Below are 20,971 nucleotides of genomic sequence, written 5' to 3'. Positions count from 1 at the left end.
TCTGCTCACTCTTTTGCTTTTACCAATCAAGGATGATGGAAATGTTAGTCGCGATTGACTAATCATTCTTTATGGATATATCCATCACAGTTGACCAAACACTCTTGTTGAATATATACGTCAAATCTAACGGCTATACCAATTTATAATAACTGTTCGTGAGAACTTAAGGCCACTTCACACGATCACACTTTACGTACGTAAAGTCTAATGAAAAAGTAAAATGAAATTCCATCCGTATTACAAAAAAGAGAATAAAAGTCGTATGATTTATATTTTTTGTGTTCACATGATTGGTATAAAACAATAACAAAAGTAAGATGGAAACAGTTGATTCACTGTTTTGTATGTATTTACATAAAAATACATCCCCGATCTAATGCTTTCTGCTTGTTTTTTGAATCATTTCAAAAAATGAAGAGAACCATACGACTGTCAAATTTCCCATCCGTATTCTCTCTCAATCTGTGATGGTTTTATTACATATTGCGTTTAGACGATCCCATCCATACTCTTCTACACAAAATTTTGACAGATCATATGACTTGTGTGATCGTGTAAAGCCAGTTTTAGTCTTAAGTATTATTCCAGCACCATAAATCGCTATAATTTCCTCTTTTCGATAAAAAATTTTTAGCGGCTAAATTAGTTCGAAATCGCTAAATTTAAATAATAATTTAATAGTTAAATTGACATCACTAACTGATTATATAACCTCGAAAAACGATAATACGTCTATCCGATCGTCTTCAGTGATCTGCTGATAGTCCCTTTCAAAAAGAATTGTGAAGATACAAAAATAGTGTAAAATGAATAGATACTCAAAACAGTTGTTAGGACTAATTAAATCCAAAAAGCCAGCTTTAACTCGATCACATTTCACATACTATCCAGATAAAAATGTAACACCAGCTGGATCACAAGGCGTTCAAAAAATGAACATGTTTCAAGCAATTAACAATGCTATGGATATTGCTTTGGAACAGGACAAAAGCGCTTTGTTGTTTGGCGAGGATGTCGGATTTGGCGGTGTATTTCGTTGTTCTATAAATCTACGCGATAAATATGGAAAAGATCGAGTTTTTAATACACCCCTTTGTGAACAGGGTATCGCTGGTTTTGCAATTGGAGTTGCCAACGTAGGAGCTACTGCGATAGCAGAAATTCAGTTTGCAGATTATATATTTCCCGCTTTCGATCAGATCGTAAACGAGGCTGCTAAATATAGGTATCGAAGTGGTGGTCTTTTCGATTGCGGATCTTTGACCTTCCGCGTACCTTGTGGTGCTGTTGGACATGGTGCATTATACCACAGTCAAAGTCCTGAAGCGTATTTTGCCCATACTCCTGGCTTAAAAGTGGTTGTGCCTCGTGGGCCAATCAAAGCCAAGGGTTTGCTCTTAGCTTGTATTAAGGATCCTAATCCATGCATTGTTTTTGAACCAAAAACTTTATATCGTGCAGCTGTTGAAGAAGTGCCTGTAGATAACTATACATCAGAAATTGGAAAGGCCGATGTTCTTCGAAAGGGCAAAGATGTGACTCTAATTGGTTGGGGAACGCAAGTACACGTACTTCTTGAGGTATACACATTATTAAGCTCAACAGTTATAAATAATTATTAATTTTATTTTTTTTTTTAAATATTTTAGGTTGCTGAAATGGCTAAGAAGGAATTAAAGATTGACTGTGAAGTAATTGATTTAGTATCAATTCTTCCATGGGATCGCGATACTGTTACTAAGGTAAGTAAAACAGGAAATTTAAAGCTGATGTTTGCATTGAGTAAACAGATTTTAGTTGTTAGCAGTGTTAACAGAAACTTCGCAAAAAATAATTTAAATTTGTTGACATTTATTTCTTGTTTGTTTCAAGTTGTGAAACTAATTTTTTATATTAACAAGAAATTTTCATAAAAAAGTCAGTAATTCGTATTACATAATATATTTTTGTTTTGAAAATGTCGATTAAAATAACATAATAAGTTAATAAAGCTATATGAAAGGCTTGTTGCGCAGTTTTGTAGCCATCAGCTCAGAATACTCCAAATGTGGGATTATGCCAATCTTGTACGGTGGAAAATGCTCTTTCGAGCAAAAATATGACAAAACACAACATCTGTATCTCTAATCTTTTTGAGAACCTGTAATCCTTTTTTGTGAACCTGTATAATACACTGCGAATCACTTAAACAAGGAATTCAATTTTGTCAACATTGAACGAAAATATGTTTTAAACAAAATATTAGAGTATTACAAAATTATGGACTTTACAATGAAAAGTGAGCTGAATTTTATAAATTAAATTTTTCCTCTTTACCTATAATAAAAAAATATTTTTTTTGCATCTAACTAGGAGGAATCTGGTATTTAATATCGTCGAATGTCATATTATAACTAAGAAATGAACAGCCAATTTTGAAGATTTACTAATGTACAAATACGCAACAACGCGTAAAGAAATGCAAATAAATCTGAAGACATGTTTCAAATTCGTGCATGTTAATTTATCCAAATCAGACTTTAAAGGCCGAAAACATAATTAATTAATTTTAGGACTGTGGCCTTTTAAAGTCCATAATTTTGTAATACACCAATATTTAGTTTACAAGATATTTTCGTTCAAAGTTAACAAAATTAAATTCCTTATTTAAGTGATTCGCAGTGTATACAAGTATTTAATAATTTTAATATATATATATAAATATATTTTCAGTCTGTTAAAAAAACCGGACGAGTAATTGTCTCCCATGAGGCTCCTTTAACACAAGGCTTTGGATCGGAAATTGCTGCTTATATTCAAGAGAAATGTTTCCTCCATTTAGAAGCACCAGTAAAGCGAGTAACCGGTTGGGATACACCATTCCCTCATGTTTTCGAACCATTCTATTTACCAAATAAGTTCCGTTGTTTAACTGCTATAAAGGAGTTAATAAATTATTAGATGATTTTATTTATAAAACTCACATTTAGCCGACAACAAAAGGAACATACAACAATTATTTTGTGCAATTTTATATCTAATGTAACGGATGCATTTATTTAGATTTTAAATTAATTAATAAACAATTACGAGTAATTTTAATTTTCATAATAAGTAATAAACGTTTTTAAACGATATTTTAACAAGCATATTAAATGTTTTCTTTTATAAAAGACGCTATTACAAAAATGTATAACTTGTATAACTGTATAAATTTTGAATGAAATATTATATACATTAAACTTAATATTAAGATAATAAAATAACGGCTTAAAAAAGTGGATGACATACATATATACCTAAATTTTATTTTAGATTTATGGATTCAAAAAAAAAAAAAATAATTAAATTTTTTAATAGCACATCAATGTTACTTTTTTGTGTGTGAAATTATTAGCAATTTACTTTACACAAACACATTTAATTTTTGTCAAACCGTTTGTATTGTTTATATTCATAAATAACCAATTTTTTACAAAATTTATATTTTGAAGAAAAATTTATATTTGTATTTTTGCAAGTCCACAAAAACGTGAAAAAATCGGTGTTTTTACTAGCAATGTTTGTGTAGTGTGTGTTGAAATGAAAAAAATATGTTTGTCAAGCCGCTTGTGTAGTCTATTTGGGCCTTTAGTTCTTATATGCCACTTCTGATGTCGAATTTGAATTACTGCATTGAAGTTAATGCTGGTTCATCGAATAATACCCTTAATAGACTTGAAGTCACGTGATCAATTGACATACCTGTTATAGGCTATAAAATTTTCTCATATTCGCATTTAACTGTGGTTGCTTGAATATGGAATAGCCTGTCTTCAGATCTAAAAAGTTTTTCGGAGATTTTATGTTTTTAGGAATAAACTTCTAGCTTATTTTAATCTCTAGTGGGACTTTTAATGTTTTTACTTTTTGATACTCTAATCCATGATTTAAAGTGGAATTCCATATCCACAAACAGAACACTAATTGATATTGCACTTGAACGTAGATACGAGATTTCAGAATACGTTTGTAAAACGCATCGTAATAAACATGTTCACGTCCCATTAGTTCTTACAAAATAAACAATTTTGGCAATTCAATATAAAGAAGTGATCCCAAATGCAGTTATTATCTTTTCATTGCATGTACGAAGCAGTTTATGGATATCCGAAGGCTCTTGTTACAACAACGAAGTGGCTGCAATCATATTAACACTTTCACGCTTTCACGAATTCCTAAAATTTAGACGAATTTTTTCGTCTTATGGCGAATTGTAACAATATATTATTTAAAATAGGTTTTTTATTTCAAATTTATACACATAAGAAAAAAATATTAATATGGTAGCATTTTGTTAAACATAAACTTCAAATCGCCTTTATTGTCAGATGGTTAACCGGTTGACATAAGGAGAGATTGCAACTACCTTCTAATATTTTTTATACCCTTTTCTGAGCCATATAGTACTACTATGTGTATATTTAGGTAAATATTTCCTATTATAACTAACCCAATTCATCTTGTACAATATTTGTTTAATCTCAAATAAAAATATTACATTATTTTATTTAAGAAATGTTAATTTATTTAAAACACATGCTACAACAGTTTTATTTCGAATTTATAACGAAATAAGGAAAAAATGGAATATAATTTATAATCACAAACATAACAAAAATTTTATTAACTATTTATAAAAATAGGTTATTTTGTCCACATATCATTCATAAAACATATACAAATTGTATATATTTCATCAATGATAAGCTTTTGTTTTTATTTTATTTATGCAACAAGTATCACATTCAGCGGATATATCTCGGTGATCTCTAACTTCTATTTTTCATGTATAAATGTTAATATTTGCGTGAATACATACGTTTGTATGAATTTATATTTTATTGTTTAAGGGTGATTCCATTGAATTGAATGCAAATATCAGTTAGATACATTTGTAGCAAATATCCTGCATTTATTTATTGCGTTTTTGTTTACTACAAAAAAGGAGAATATACAACAAATTTAATAATTATACGTAAATTGTTTACGTAATTTTATGCTAAATCAAAAGATGAATAATAATATATAAATTTAAAATGAATTTAAAACTTATGTTATAGTAATGAAATTAAATAATTAATTAGTTTCCGTTATGTATCTATCGTTATTAATGATGGTATTAAAATACTAAAATAATACAGAAACTAATTGTTTTTTATGTACATTTTAACGATGAATATATGATATGTCGAGAAATTATTGACTATTACTTTTTCGCTAGAGCTATCCCAAGTCCAAGAATTCCTCCCAAAACTAAAGCAGCACCACCAGCTACTGCCATGCCCTTGGCCATTTCCTTGTCGTTTTGTTTTTTAATATATTCCTACAACGAAAACATATAATAGTTATTAGAATTTTAGCTTGATAAACTTTGCCTATGCCTGTACCTCTAAAGATCGAACTTGATCATTTGATTCGATATCCAAAAATGCCCGACAATATTTTAGGCCTTCTGAATAATTTTTTATTCGAGCATTACCAAAAGCCAAATAATAAATATAGTCGCGTCTTCCCTCCGGATGTATTCGTGCTAAATCCTCCAATATCATAATGCCCTAAAATTAGATTTATTGGAATATTCCAGTAGGTCGGGTTAACGAGATCGAAATTAAAATCAATTAAAGTTAGTGATTCATTGTCACACTCCACATAGCATGTACAAACCTTTCTGATGTCGTTGGTATATCTGCTGCGAACTAAGCAGAACCCATACTCGAATTTGGTTTCTACAGATACTTCTCCATCTAATTCAAGTTCATGAGCATATTTTTTCTCGAATTTCTGTAAATTTATAAATCTATTTTAGAGCCATAAATATTTAAATGTTGCTTGGAAATTACCTCTAGCTCATCCTGGGGAACAACCTCGTTTAAAAGTTCCTCCATTATTTATTTCGCAATATTTTTTCTATTCACTGCTTACGATGATTACTTATTATTTCTTTATTTTTAAAAACAAAAAAATACTCAGTAACAGGGTTGCCGGATTTCTTTAATTTATCATCCCCATTAACTTCGTTATATCTGCGCGAATAATCGAACAATCGACTTTTTGTCGAAAAGTCGATTATGTACATAAAAGTCAAAAGACGAAAAATCTAAGTTTTTTCTTACAGTTAAATTTTTATTTATTTAATACAATTGTATAACCAAGGCCATAGGGCCAAATATTTAATTTTATTAATTTGTTTATTTATCTGCTGTTTCTAGATAATGAGCGAATATTTTGAGCAGAAATTTTACATGTATTTTGTTATTGTAACAAAAAAAAAAAAAAAAAAAATTACTAAAAAATGCTGTGGGGCTATAAGTTCGCTTGGATTGTCCGGTATGGGACACAAGGGTCGAGAATTTAGACAAGCTTCGATCCTAGCCAAATAATAATCAAGTAGATTTTTGATTAAAACTGTGTTAAGGGGTTACTATCAACCGAATTTATATATTTTTGGCCTATTTGTTCCAAAAGTTTGGAGCATTTGTACCAACTTTTCATGTAATATCATTAAAATTGCGATTTTTGACCATATTTGCAATTTTTTCCTTTTTTTCAGAAATAAAACCAAACTTTAATATTGGAATTTAATAGACCCCTCGGGGTATATAAAAATAACAATTTTTGTTATAAAAATCTGTACTTAAAAGTTCCAAGTTGTATTTTTGGTGTCGTTCTTCTGTTTCTAATTGAATTGTATGGATCTTAAGTCCCTTTTCATACCACTAGGGTCGATATTTTCCGACAAAGTTCGCTAGTATACATTGATGTACATATTAGCACTAATATACAGTGTTGCCAACATTGGTCAAGCAAAACGCGCGCAAAAAAATTAAAAAGGGGTAAAAAAGCGTAATTTTCTAACTGAAAATGGGTAAAAAAAGCACTAACGTTTTTTCAGTCAAATATTGTTTATTTTAATAAAAATTGCACATTATTTCGCTCATTTCCTACAAGACTCCAAAATTCGTTTTTTAGAACATTGGGCTGCAAAACAAAACATGCGTCATACTAAAGTCTTTCACCGGTGTGAGTTAGATTTTTAGTAACGTAAGAACTAAAACTAATGTTTGACGAATATTAGATAAATAAGATGAGAATTTTAAAAATAGTAAAATTTCATTAAACATTCAAACTGACAGGCACACTACCAACTGGCCAACCGATGTACCCACGCCCAAATTGTAAAATTTTACAAAACTTATGAAATATATTTTTTTTTTGCAAAATCTATATATATTATTTTTAAGTTTTTTGAGTTCTGAAAAAATTGTTAATTTCACTGATAGTAAATAACATAACTTATTTTAAAGTATTTGGAATATTTTGTTTTTTTGTTTTTGAAGAATATTTGCTTTTGTACATTTTGTATATAGATTTTGTTTTGTTGGTCAGTTATAGACCAATCGTCATAAAATTCGGCATAAAGAATTATAATAAAAATCTTTTTATTGCGAGTACAACGATGAAGTAATCATGGAGGCTTTATATATGAGGGATAGATTCAATTGTGTAAAAAAATTATATAAAACTTATTTTTTGTCAATTTTCATCGCTGTACTCATATTTTTAAGGGGACCTTAATAGGGGGTAGGGTACGTTACCGATAAATCCGAATTAAATTCGGTAGGAAGATTACATTTGTATTAAAGTAGTTTATTTCGAATTTCTCCGCTAAACACGTATTTTTAAGTCAGTAATGAGCGTTAAAATCAATTTTTGAACGTGACCATATGTTGGGGTAGGGTCAATTATGGACCGATTGCCGTAAAATTTGCTAGAGAGATTTTGGCTTATATAAAACATATTTATGTCGAATATTTTTAAGTCGGTAATGAGTATTAATGTCATTTGGTAGATAAATTTTGATGCATATAAAAATTTGTGGAAAATTTAACTCGTTTGCTCTTTATGTTCTAACCCTATCGTGCTTTCAACAGACAGACGGACGGACAGATGAACAGACGGATGGACATGGTTAGATCGCCATAGAATTTAATAAGGACCCAAAATATATACGACCAATGTGTTACAAACGGAGTGACAAAATCAACATACCCCACTCATCTTGGGTATATGTTGGGTATAAAAAGCACTAAATGCACTGTCATAAAATTAGAAAGCACCACTTTAGTGCCTTTTTGAAGAAAGGCACCATGAGCAAAATTTTCCGCGTTTGGCACACCAAAAAGCACCGCAAATAGTGCTAAAAGCACTAAGTTGGCAACACTGCTAATATATTTAAAGTTTTGAATACATTATATCGGTATACAATTCCAAAACATGCCTTTACAAAACGTCATCCCATACAGTAGATTTCAGTTTTTACTACTCGTAATATCAGGCTTATGCTGCCCATTACAATAACACAGTAAGTGCAAAATGTTGGGTTTATTTTGATCATAGTAATCAATATTTAAAATAGATATCGATATTTTTGAGTTAGACCATAATGATATAGTGACATGCAGCCTGGACGTCATTGGTATATATACATATATTGAATGGTGTTTCTTCGAGGCATGTTTTGGAGTTGTACACTTCCACAATACATTGAAAACTTAAAATATATAAAAGCTGATATCTAAAAGAATATATACTAGAAAACTTTCCCCGAAAATTTTTGACCCTTGTATTATGAAAATGGACTTAAGTTCCAATATATTGAATTAGCGACAGAATAATAATATCAATAACATATCTTGAATCGTTTAAATGCAGATTCTTGTAACAAAAAATACTATCTTTAGATACTCCAAGGCATACAATAGGTATACATAGAAATGAAGTCGTGAGAGTGTTTTAGTTGAAAAATATATAACCCCACAAACACAAACTCTATCGTTTAAGAATTTTTTATATTTATTTGATATTAAATTTCGATATTTTATGTAATAATGATTTTAATTAGTTATTTTTATTAAATTTCAGTTGAATAATTCAAGAACGATTTTAATTAAAAATTATTTTAAATTTGAAATAAACTCGTTGTGTTTGCTGGGTTGGACCAATATTGACACTTGAAAATAATATTAAAAAAATAAATACAATTGAAAATTTCGTTTTTTTTTCTAAAAATGTTTTCAATATTTTTGTGGCAAAAACACAACTTTTAACAATGTTTATTGCTGAAGCAGGGACTATTGGGCCATGGGAATTGTGTAAATGCTTGAAATAACGCTTAGTATAAAAGATTGTTGTTAATTTCAATGCATCCCAAATGCAGTTTAAATACACCCTACACCACACTTTTGGAAACGGCATTTTGATTATATATTGAAGTTAGTAACACTTGCGTCAATGCAATGATGTTATCCGTCAATAAAATAAGACTTTAGAAGCGGTATATGCTATACAAGAATAGGATCTTTACAAAATTCGACTAAAAAAATTTTATATATACGAAAATATTACTGTAAATTGTTATATTGAGCAGTACATTTACATATAATTTCTAGATTAAAAACTACTATATAACTTATTGCAACTTACTCGCAATGTGGTAGGGTATGTGTATAGAGAAGCTGGAAAATGTAATGATTTTATACTCTTTTATGTAATAAACGCGACTTTATAAATTTTTTTTATTTCTCCTTTATTATACTGTTTTGCACTCACTAATCTCTCACTGATGCTTATTTGATATTAAACTATGTTTTAGATATATTGAATTTTATATTAACACAATTTATTACAAAATCTAAATTTCACAATATATCACACAACTGATCACAATGAAATAAATATATTTACTGAAATGTGCAACTACTTTTCCTTCTGAATTTTGAGAGCAAGAATGATTCTGCATTAAACTATCTTCTTAGTGTATTAAAAAGTGTTAGTTTTTGAAATTTTTATTCTATCTACTTATTATCATTTAATTTTCCTTTTGGTATATTAAAACGCACTAAAATTTAACAAAATTATGATCAAAATTAGAAAGTAATGTATTTGTTTTTGTAAATTTTTTAACTTAGCACTGAGAAACATAAAATTGAGCCTTTATAGTTACTATTCAGTTCATGTATCCAAAATTAAACTCAAATTTGCTGGCAGGGTACAAGTGTATTAAATTCACACAGAACTTGTACATGTGTGAGAGTAATATTTCTTACTCTCAGTAACATTACTATTTATTTCCCAATATCAAATTTTGGTTTTATCTGTGGAAAAAAGACAAAAAACAACAAATTTTGACAAAAATCGCCATTTTAATAAAAAACATAAAAAAGGATACAAATCCCCAAAAATTGTGGACCAAATTGGCCAAAAATATATAATTTCGGTTGATAGTAACCACTTAAAACAATTTAAAGCATAAAAACCATTCGATACTAAAATTTGTGTTTCGTATAATATGAAATACAGGAAAAATTCGTATACTTTGTGATACAATTTTATGGACTTTTTTTAAAAAAGGTAATTTAATTTAAGTAAATGTAAATTTTTCAAGTTTAAAAAGCGCGATATCAAACCTAAAGACTGTTTAGGCAATATAAAATATTAATTTATTTTTTTTTTTTGCACTTATTCGAATACTTATGAGAGATACTGTACATAAGACTTTGTTATTCGACACGATCTATGCGTAAAGGTTTTTACATTGAACAGACCTGCAAAATCAACCCCAATTTGCATACCAATATTTGTATGCACCTGAGGGAGCGCCGCCATAATTTGATTACATGAACGTTTTCCTTCAATCATACAGCGTTTGCAATGATGAACTACTGTACGTATCAATGTTCGCAATCGAGGGACCCAATATTCACATCGGTATATTCCTAGCATTAGCTCGTTTCCGCCATGAATCGTCAGCTGATGAACTAATTCTGCTTTAAGTTTCGCTAACCGACAACCGTAAGGTAGAATAATGGGACATTGCTCCCGATAAGATAATGAATGTGATTTGACTAATCTACCATTTAATCGCATTACTTCCCATTGCTCGATGAAAGAGCAATGGATTTAATGGAATCAGTGAACTATTTGATGGTAAGGGTTTCTATTCCAACAGACAACCATATTCTTCTGAAATTTATCTTGTTTTGTAATTGCCGTTTTTGTACAGGGTGGCACGAGTTAAAAAATCTCATTATGTTGGCTATAAAGCTCTAGTAAGCAAGACGTCTTGATATTGTGTAAGAAGGAAATATTCATCTTTAGCTTTCGAGGTTCGAAATCAGTATTTATATCATCCAAGCTACATGATTTCCATTTTGATTTATCTTGAATTAATTACGATGGACCATGCCATCACAATTCGCTTCGAGGCAAAACAAGAGGATTTACTCCTTATCTGCCTATGTCACACAAAGGGTTGAATTTAAGAAAAATGGAGATTAACTGAAAAAATAAAATTATTTTTTTTTGAAAATTTATTTTTGCTTTATTAAAGAGTACAAAATTCTACATAACTAGTAAAAATTTCAATGTCATATGTTGTTGAATTATTCTGCTACATAGCTTTAAAATCAGAAAATTTTGATGTTTTTGCAAAAAGTTGAAATAATTTAAATTCGGGCTATTTTGAAACTGTATAACCATATTTAATACTTTAAAAGTGATATTTTTATTATGGAATCATGAACTTCAGTCAATTATGTGTGTTCGAAAAAAGAATAGATTTATAAAAACATTTGGAAATATTTTTATTATTTTTTCTTAAATATGTCCTTTATATATACCAAATTTTCTTGTCTTAATTTGTTTATCAACGTTTTCGTCGTTATGATTGTTATTGTATTTTTATTCAGTTTCGATTTATGTTTACAACAAAGACGAGCAAAACCACTCAAGAGATAATCGAATCAGGCGTGATCTTAAATTATCGTAATTTTTTACTTTTTTTTATTCATTCCCGTGGTCGTAATCAATATCTATCTCTAGAGAAAATATTTATATTTTATATAACAAGAAATTTTATACTTATTTATTTAATTTTACTTACAAATCTATAAAATTATAAATCACAGTACTGACAATGAATCCTAGAAACGAGGCCACTATAATGATTATATAAACATAACTCAGATAGTTTGATTCCAGTAATAGTTTTAAATTTCCCACAACAACAACTACAGTTGTATTAAGATCGAACCAAATATATAAAATTCAGCAGTTTGTCCATTATTTAATATGACATTATTGAGGGTTAAGAAGAAATAGGCCAAAATAAAAGACAATTATCGAGTGAAAGGCACCATTGAGAATCCATCGTAAAAATACGGACCAGCGTACTTGACGATTTTGACAATTTTTCCTGTAGAGTTCTGGCTTGCTGGAAGGAGAAAAATAATAACTTTTGCTTAAAAAATGGAACTGAAAATGACTGGAAATAGTACTTTTCTATTACAAATCATTCCAACTTACCTCAACAACACCTCTTCCGTATATGGTTTCTCACTTATGGCCAAGAATGTAAAACTAAATGATATTTAAATCACATCAAACATCCACAAATACAAGAAATGATAACCGATGTGGAAGAATATAAATCATACAACTGGAACATAACCATAATACCGGTAATCAAAATATTCTTATAGCAATAGAATAAAACCAAAAACGATAAACGGGCTGTATTATAATGACCATGTACCAGCAATAAACGTTTGCAACATAAAAAATTTCGCTATATAGAAAAATCGGAACATCTAGCGGCTTGTAAACCCTCTTTGCCATAATACCTATACCCACATCGGCCTCTTGAATCATAGACACATCATTGGCACCATCGCCTACGGCAGCGGTTAGGTAACCTTTTTCTTGCTTAATTAAAGAGACTACTTCGGATTTTTGCAAAGGATTTAGACGGCAACATAAAACCGCCGAACATTTTAAAGCCATTGCGCGGAATTCATCTGGGGCTAGCGATAAAGCCGTAGACAAACTAATACCATCCATTATTAAGGCTATATTGGTTTTATCTTTTATAACCTCTAAAGAATTTAGAAATTCTTGTTTAGTTTGACACTCTAATATAAAGTGTCTATAGGAATCGGGGGTTATGTGACCACAAGCTAAAGCTATATTAACAGCAGTTTCAACTTTATCTCCCGTTAAAACCCAGATTTAATACCAGCCCTTTGTAGAGACCACAATGTTTCAGTTACATGATACTGTAAAGCATCCTCCACGGCAGTAGCTCCTAGTAACTCAAGATCTATATACAAAAGACAAACATTTTTGAGATTATAAAACGAGTTTTTCATCCCTAAACTTACCACACTCTATAGATTTATAACAATTTTCCATTAACTCTTTCCTTTTGTCAAAGGCCAACTGTGCCTGCCTTAGATCATTAAGAAATTCCTCATACTCTTCGTCGGGTATAAATCTTCTAGCTATAGCTAATGTTCTTAAACCCTGTAGTGCAAATTCTGTTATATGTTGATTGGTGCTTAGTATCAAGTCTTTTGACTTTTCCCCACATAACGCAAAGACCACATTTTCAGCTCCTTTTGTATATAACCATTTACGTTCCTTTCCGTCCGATATTATAAACACTCATACGTTTACGTTCCGATGTAAATTCTAAAGTATGCAAACGTTTAAATTCTAATATTTCGGAATTTTCTGGTTGTTTGGAATTTAAAACTTTTAATTTAATGACATCATTTTCATCGTCTAGATAATGAAGTCCTAAATTGGAACATGCTTCCAAAAACGCTTTTTCATCGGGACTTGAGGCCTGATATTGGGGGCTGTTTGTATGACTTATATTATTGTCAATTTCACTGGTAGTTTGTGCAATTTGTACGGTGTGACAAAGTCCAAGAGCTTTAAAGAATTCCAATTGAGATTTCTGCAATAATATATTATATATTATATATATTTATATATATTATATATATATTTATATATATATATATATATATATATATATATATATATATTATATATATATATATTTATATATTATATATATTAAAAGAGTAGCGTTACTGACTGACTGATTCATCATCGCACAGCCCAAACGGCTTAAACCTAGAATCAAGAAATTTTGACAGTAGATGTGTTTTTGGTTATGTAGATCCACTAAGGAGGGATTTTTGGAAATTTGCACATTTACGGGGAAAAAGGGGAAAAACGGGAAAAACATTAGGTTTTCTTAATTAACTTACATAATATTAGTGATACAAGAAAAATTTAAATGCGCCTGTATCTACTCTTAAAATGAGCAGATGGGTGTCTGGTATTTTTTAAAAAATCGTACTTTTTAAAGGGTAAAAATGTGTAAAAAATGTGATTTTGGTACCTTTTTTAGCCTTTATAACTTTTAAACTAATTATTTTATAAATATTTTGGATACATCTCTCAAAATTATGAGACACCTGTTTCTTACTTTTTTAAAATTCAGTCCTTTTTGGGTGTAAAAGGGAGAAAACTGTATTTATGGTACTTTTTTAGCACATTAAGTACCAAAAAGGGGTAAAACGGGAAATTTATTTTATTCAAACTCATTGAGTCAACTTTTATAAAATTTCAAAAAGTAGTTTACTTACTCACACAAAATAAGCTTTTGGTATATTATTTTGGAATTCGAGTACTAAGGCTATATAGGACCAAAATCAAGTAAATTTTTTGGTACCTTTTTTAAAGCACAATTTTGCTGGAATAAATGAATGCAGATTTGAATCGTTTGAGTTTTATCTGTGATATATATGTAGATTTAAATACGAAACATTTTGTAAACGTAATTCTCGAAAGAGTATACTTCTAAGCGTAAAGGGGAAACATTGTACTCTTTTTATTAGTGCTTTCCACTTAGGTAAACTTTATTCCACTTTTGGTACTTTTTCTTCCTTCAAATGATACTCTATGTATGTTCTTTAATATGAACTGAAAAAACACATGATTATTAAACATACACGGTCCTTTTATTATCTCATAAATTGTACTTTTTTTATTTTCTAAAATATTCAACCTAGGAACATTAATTTTATTGAGAGATATCTTTGTACTTTTTCGTTTTTCCGATGGTACTTTTTGATATTTTTACGATATTGAACATAGTTAGGGTAGCGAAGCACCCAGGGTATGCTAGTATAGTGTTAATCGTATATGAAAGGTAGTCCTGTTATTTCTAAATCAAAAAAGATTATATTCTAAAAAGAATAATGATGACCCTTATTCATTTCATGATCCCTTATTTTACCATCTACCAGAATCGAGCCGACATTAAATTTTGAACAGAGACCCTCTAGTAATCCATAACAAAACTAAGCCACCCTTGTTATCACACTCAAGATTGAGGTCCCCCTGGATACCTAACATTTTATAGTGTGACATTATTTTTTACAATTGAGGGATTTATCTGTTGTTTTCGTAAAGATTGATTTCAAAAATCTTACTTTCGTAATTTCTAATCTATCATCTGATTCTATTTTTACTTACATCATCCGATCCATTCATTTCCCAACGAACAAGCGTTTCCTGATCTTCCAAATAACCATAACGATACATATATTTTCTTCCATTTATGGAACACTGCTGAAAAATCATTTCATTCTTAGTCAAAGTGCCCGTCTTATCCGAAAATAAAATATTTATTTGACCCAAATCTTCATTTAAATTTGAAGAATTAACCACAGCTCTCTGATCAGTTTCCGCGTCATATAATTGCAAATCCTGCTGTATAAAGAAGGCATTGAAAATCCGATAAAGTTCAATATTCATATACATCGATATAGGGACCATATAGTTGAAAAGTATTAGAAATGCTAAGAAATCTTCAATAATATTAGTGATTTCATTAACACGTATAGGAGGTCCAAGATAATCCATCAGAGGTACTACATTGAGTTCTTCATATCTGAAAGAAGAAAAGAAACATTAGATATAAATTAGTAAAGATTAAAAATATATATATTTTTTACCTTCCCAGCATATATAGAATAATACAGGCCACTATCATTATAACCACCAAAAATATTAGAAATTTATTAATATAAATCTCACTGGAGGCAGATTTATTACCGGTATAACGGCTATTCAATTGTAGTTTTGTCGACATGCCCGTGTATACCGCACAGCCTATAACTTTATCGGTAATAAAATTTGGAGTTTAGATCGACTTTAATAATTTTACAAAAACCTAACGAAATAAATTTTTATATTTTTTTCTTCATAAATAATCATACTACATCAAAAAAACCCCATTTTATAAAAAAAAATAATAAACATTTTTTTGGCTTATTTGAGACTATTTTGAATACGAGCATGACTACCAATTTGCATTAATTTGGAAATAATTAACAAATTTTTTTAATATGTCATTAAAATGTGTTATTAAGTTTATTTATTATTATTTTAAAAAATGCGGTAAACTTTTTAATATTCCCCATGGTTCCAAAAATTATTATCATAAACCAACTAATATAAATTCATATAAATTGTTTTTACCAGACATAACTGTATCCGAGGTTATAAGGAACCTATAATATCTAAGCTCCCTATTATTAAGAAACATGAACACTAATGTACAAATAGTGCTAAACTATGTAATAAAAACCAGCTCTCAATTCTTTATGTAAACTAGAGTTGTGATCGTGAGTACCTTTTACCCACGACCATGTAAGTATAGAAGAGTATAAAGAAAAATCAAACACGGTCAATTATTGGTCTACGAAATGCCTATCAAAAAGTACCATCGGAAAAACGAAAAAGTACAAAGATCTCTTTCAATAAATTCTCATTTAATAAGGTTAACCATTATAAAGAATTCATTTGAATAATAGAAAAGTACCAAACAGTTCCCACTTCCAGAATATTATTCAGTCAAGACCATGTATGTTAAAATTAATGTTCCTAGGTTGAATATTTTAGAAAATTAAAAAACTACAATTTATGAGATAAAAAGTACTAAAAAGTTGTCTCTTAAAGGATCTTATTCAATGAGGACCGTGTATGTTTAATAATCATGTGTTTTCAGTTCATATTAAAGAACATACATAGAGTATCATTTGAAGGTAGAAAAAGTACCAAAAGTGGAATAAAGTTTACCTAAGTGGAAAGTACTAATAAAAAGAGTACAATGTTTCCCCTTTTCGCTTAGAAGTATACTTTTTCGATAATTAAGTTTACAAAATGTTCCGCATTTAAATCTGCATATATATCACAGATAAAACTCAAACGATTCAAATCTGCTTTCATTTATTCCAGAAAAATTGTGCTTTAAAAAAAGGTACCAAACAATTTACTCGAATTTGGTCCTATATATACCCTTAGTACTAGAATTCCAAAATAATATACCAAAAGCTTATTTTGTGGTAGTAAATAAACTACTTTTTGAAATTTTATAAAAGTTGGCTCAATGAGTTTGAATAAAATTAAATTTCCCGTTTTTCCCCTTTTTGGTACTTTTTTACCCAGTAAAACAGCAAAAATTTTATTACCATAAATATTACAGAGTTAGTCCGTAATTTAATAAGAATAATTCAATAAACCGAAAAAGTTTTCTTAATGTGCTAAAAAATAGTACTATAAATACAGTTTTGTGCCTTTTACACCCTAAAAGGACTGAATTTTAAAAAAGTACGAAACAGGTGTCTCATAATTTTGAGAGATGTATCCAAAATATTTAGAAAAATTTGATTATGTTAATTAGTTTAAAAGTTATATAGGGTCAAAAAAGGTACCAAAATCACATTTGTTACACATTTTTACCCCTTAAAAGTACGAATTTCAAAAAAGTACCAGACACCCATCTGCTCATTTTAAGTGTAGATTCAGATGCATTTAAAATTTTTCTTGTATCACTAATATTATGTAAGATATTTAAGAAAACCTGTTTTACCCGTTTTTCCCCTTTTTACCCGTAAATGTGCAAATTTCCAAAAATCCCTCCTTAGTAGATCTACATAATCAAAAACACATCTACTGTCAATATTTCATGATTCTAGGTTCAGCCGTTTGGGCTGTGCGATGATGAATCAGTCAGTCAGTAACGCTACTCTTTTATATATAGAAGATATATATGTCCAAAAAAGATTATTAACTTAATAATGGTTTAAAACCAAAAAGTCCCTGTAGGTTCTCACTTAATCCGGGACATACACGCTTAATTTCATGTTTCTGGATTCAAAATTATAGGAATTTCAAAAAGTACCTTTTGAAGAACGAAAAAGTTGCAAAAAGTTCCCTTTTATGGGTTTTCACTTAATCCGGGCCATTCATACTTAATTACATGTGTCTAGTTCAATATTGTAGAAAATTCAGAAAGTACCTTTTAAAGAACAAAAAAGTACCAAAAAGTCCTCTTTTAAAGGTTCTCACATAATCCAGACCTACGTGTTTAATTTCATGTTTCTAGATTCAACATTATAGAAATTTCAAAAAGTACTTTTTGAAGAACGAAAGTACCAAAAAGTGCCCTTTTATGAGTTGTCACTTAATCCGGGCTCTACATACTTAATTACATGTTTCTAGGGTCAATATTATAGAAATTTCAAAAACTACCAGGCGAAGAACAGAAAGGTACCAAAAAGTCCCCCTTTATGGGTTCTCACTTAATCCGGGCTATACATACATTCATGCATACATACATACATACATACATACATACATACATACATACATACATACATACATACATACATACATACATACATACATACATACATACATACATACATACATACATATCTACATAATTACATGTTTCTAGGTTCAATATTATAGAAAATTCAAAAAGTACTTTTTAAAGAAAGAAAAAGTATCATAAAGTCCCCTTTTATAGGCTCTCACATAATCTGGGTTCTACATGCTTAATTTTATGTTTCTAGGTTCAATATTATAGAAATTTCAAAAAGTACCTTTTGAAGAACGAAAAAGTACCAAAAAGTCCCCTTTATAGGTTCCCACATAATCCGGGCTCTACATACATAATTTCATGTTTCTAGGTTCAATATTATGGAAATTTCAATAGGTACCTGTTTATGGGTTGTCACTTACTCCGGGCTTTTCACGTTTCTAGGTTCAAAATTATACAAAAATCCAAAAAGTACCTTTTGAAGAACGAAAAAGTACCAAAAGTCCCCTTTTATAGGTTCTCACTTAATCTATCCTCTACATACTTAATTTCATGTTTCTAGGTTCAATACTATAGGAAATTCAAAAAGTACCTTTTGCAGAACGAAAAAGTGCCAAAAATGCCCCTTTTATAGATTCTCATTTACTCCGGGCTCTACATGCTTAATTTAATTTTTCTAGGTTAAATTTTATAGAAAACTCAAAAAGTACCTTTTGTAGAACGAAAAAGTAGCAAAAAGTCCCCTTTTATAGATTCTCATTTACTTCGGGCTCTACATGCTTAATTTCATGTTTCTAGGTTAAATTTAATAGAAAACTCAAAAAGTACCAGTCGAAGTACGAAAAAGTACCAAAAAGCCCCCTTTTATAGATTCTCATTTACTCCGGGCTCTACATGCTGAATTTCATGCTTCTAGGTTTAATTTTAAAGAAAACTCAAAAAATACCTGTGTAGAACGAAAAAGTACCGAAAAGTCCCTTTATTATTAATTTCATGTTTCGATTTCAATATCAAAGAAAACTCAAAAGGTACCAGATGGAGAATGAAAAAGTACCAAAAAATATCACTTGGTACCGGGGTTCCAAATAACACCTCATTAGCATATTTAGTGTTTCTGAATCTAAAAATTTTATCTAAACTGGATCATTGTGTTTGAATAAAATCAAATTTCCTGTTTTACCCCTTTTGGTACTTTTTTCTACCCATTAACGAAATAAAAATTCTATTCCAAAATGTTGCAGCATCGTAGTGGGAGCCCGTTATTATGTATTTATATGTATATAAGTTAATAAACCAAAATCAATGTTTTATGAAAAAAGTACCAAAAATAGGTACAATTTTCACCCCTTAAACATCCGAATATCCAAAAAGTACTAAATTTATATTTTTATTTTTTCGTCAAGTTATGAAGGAGTCAAAAATATTGTTTGAATGTTCACTGGTTTAAAAGATACATGGGGTGCAAAAAAAGTACCAAAATACAGTTTTTACCCGTTTATTCCCTAAAGGGGCCGAAATTGAAAAAAGTACCAGACACCTGTCCTCTTATTTTTTAAATGAAGGACGATAAGCTTTAAACTATTTTTGTATCTTTTCTAGTTTAGGAGATATGAGGTTACCGATTTTATCCGTTTTTACCCTTTTTTACCCCCTAAACATTCGAATTTCCAAAATATTTCCAAAATACAGTTTTTACCCGTTTATTCCCTAAAGGGGCCGAAATTGAAAAAAGTACCAGACACCTGTCCGCTTATTTTTTAAATGAACGACGATAAGCTTTAAACTATTTTTGTATCTTTTCTAGTTTAGGAGATATGAGGTTACCGATTTTACCCGTTTTTACCCTTTTTTACCCCCTAAACATTCGAATTTCCAAAAATCCCGTCTTAGTGGATCTATTTGGTGGGAGACCAACCCCCTGTCCAAATTTCAGCTCTTTAGCTTTAGCCGTTTAGGCTGTGCGATGATGAATCAGTCAATCAGTCAGTCAGTCAGTAACGTTAGAATTTTATATATATAGATAGATTGAATGTAGAAACATGAAATTAAGCATGTTGAGCCCGAAGTAAGTGATGTAAATGAGGATTTTTTGGTACTGACTGTATTTTTAACACAGCATAGTGAAAGGTATGTAAGATTTGGCACAGGGAATGTTTTAATTTTATTGATATTTTATACATTTAACAGAATTTAAAACTGCGTAACATGCAGTACTGATCAGAATTGGGATGCAAATATTTAAATTCGATTAACATTACCAATGTACACTTTCTTCAAAATGCATTTCAAAATAATATTTTTTAAGATAAATGTATTTTTTACAAGGCGATAATAATTAATTTTTCTAAAATTTTCAGTAATAAAATCCTATAAGGTGTTAAATCGGTATTAGATTGTAACAGATCAGCCTTAGAATCAAAT

At 29.7% G+C, this 20,971-nt stretch overlaps 2 protein-coding genes and 1 pseudogene across 2 annotated transcripts; 1 reads left to right on the top strand and 2 right to left on the bottom strand.

Moving 5' to 3' along the window:
* The first annotated feature begins 704 nt into the window (after positions 1–704).
* Positions 705–3,131, top strand: LOC111680010 (2-oxoisovalerate dehydrogenase subunit beta, mitochondrial). Its single transcript, XM_023441616.2, has 3 exons — positions 705–1,583; positions 1,653–1,745; positions 2,716–3,131. The coding sequence occupies exons 1-3, from the start codon at positions 810–812 to the stop codon at positions 2,941–2,943; spliced, it is 1,095 nt and encodes a 364-aa protein (XP_023297384.2). The 5' UTR covers positions 705–809; the 3' UTR covers positions 2,944–3,131.
* A 1,395-nt stretch (positions 3,132–4,526) lies between these two features.
* Positions 4,527–6,023, bottom strand: LOC111680018 (mitochondrial fission 1 protein). Its single transcript, XM_023441625.2, has 5 exons — positions 5,865–6,023; positions 5,689–5,805; positions 5,412–5,579; positions 5,235–5,347; positions 4,527–4,958 (listed from the first exon to the last, which is right to left on the bottom strand). The coding sequence occupies exons 1-5, from the start codon at positions 5,907–5,909 to the stop codon at positions 4,937–4,939; spliced, it is 465 nt and encodes a 154-aa protein (XP_023297393.1). The 5' UTR covers positions 5,910–6,023; the 3' UTR covers positions 4,527–4,936.
* Positions 6,024–11,961: 5,938 nt separating this feature from the next.
* On the bottom strand, positions 11,962–16,429 carry LOC124420929 (annotated as a pseudogene).
* Positions 16,430–20,971: the final 4,542 nt, after the last annotated feature.

Source organism: Lucilia cuprina, chromosome 2 (genome assembly GCF_022045245.1).
Source record: "Lucilia cuprina isolate Lc7/37 chromosome 2, ASM2204524v1, whole genome shotgun sequence".
Lineage (NCBI taxonomy): Eukaryota > Metazoa > Arthropoda > Insecta > Diptera > Calliphoridae > Lucilia > Lucilia cuprina.
Note: the sequence above shows the minus strand (reverse complement) of the source record. Positions and strands in the feature narration are given on the sequence as shown.

What these genes read in the sequence shown, in the direction of transcription:
- LOC111680010 (XM_023441616.2), top strand. Translation starts at nt 810, where the DNA reads ATGAATAGATACTCAAAACAGTTGTTAGGACTAATTAAATCCAAAAAG. An exon ending in AAGTACACGTACTTCTTGAG is followed by an intron (nt 1,584 to 1,652) that starts GTATACACATTA and finishes TAAATATTTTAG; the next exon opens with GTTGCTGAAATGGCTAAGAA. An exon ending in ATCGCGATACTGTTACTAAG is followed by an intron (nt 1,746 to 2,715) that starts GTAAGTAAAACA and finishes ATATATTTTCAG; the next exon opens with TCTGTTAAAAAAACCGGACG.
- LOC111680018 (XM_023441625.2), bottom strand. Translation starts at nt 5,909, where the DNA reads ATGGAGGAACTTTTAAACGAGGTTGTTCCCCAGGATGAGCTAGAG. An exon ending in TTCCCCAGGATGAGCTAGAG is followed by an intron (nt 5,806 to 5,864) that starts GTAATTTCCAAG and finishes ATAAATTTACAG; the next exon opens with AAATTCGAGAAAAAATATGC. An exon ending in ATACCAACGACATCAGAAAG is followed by an intron (nt 5,580 to 5,688) that starts GTTTGTACATGC and finishes ATCTAATTTTAG; the next exon opens with GGCATTATGATATTGGAGGA.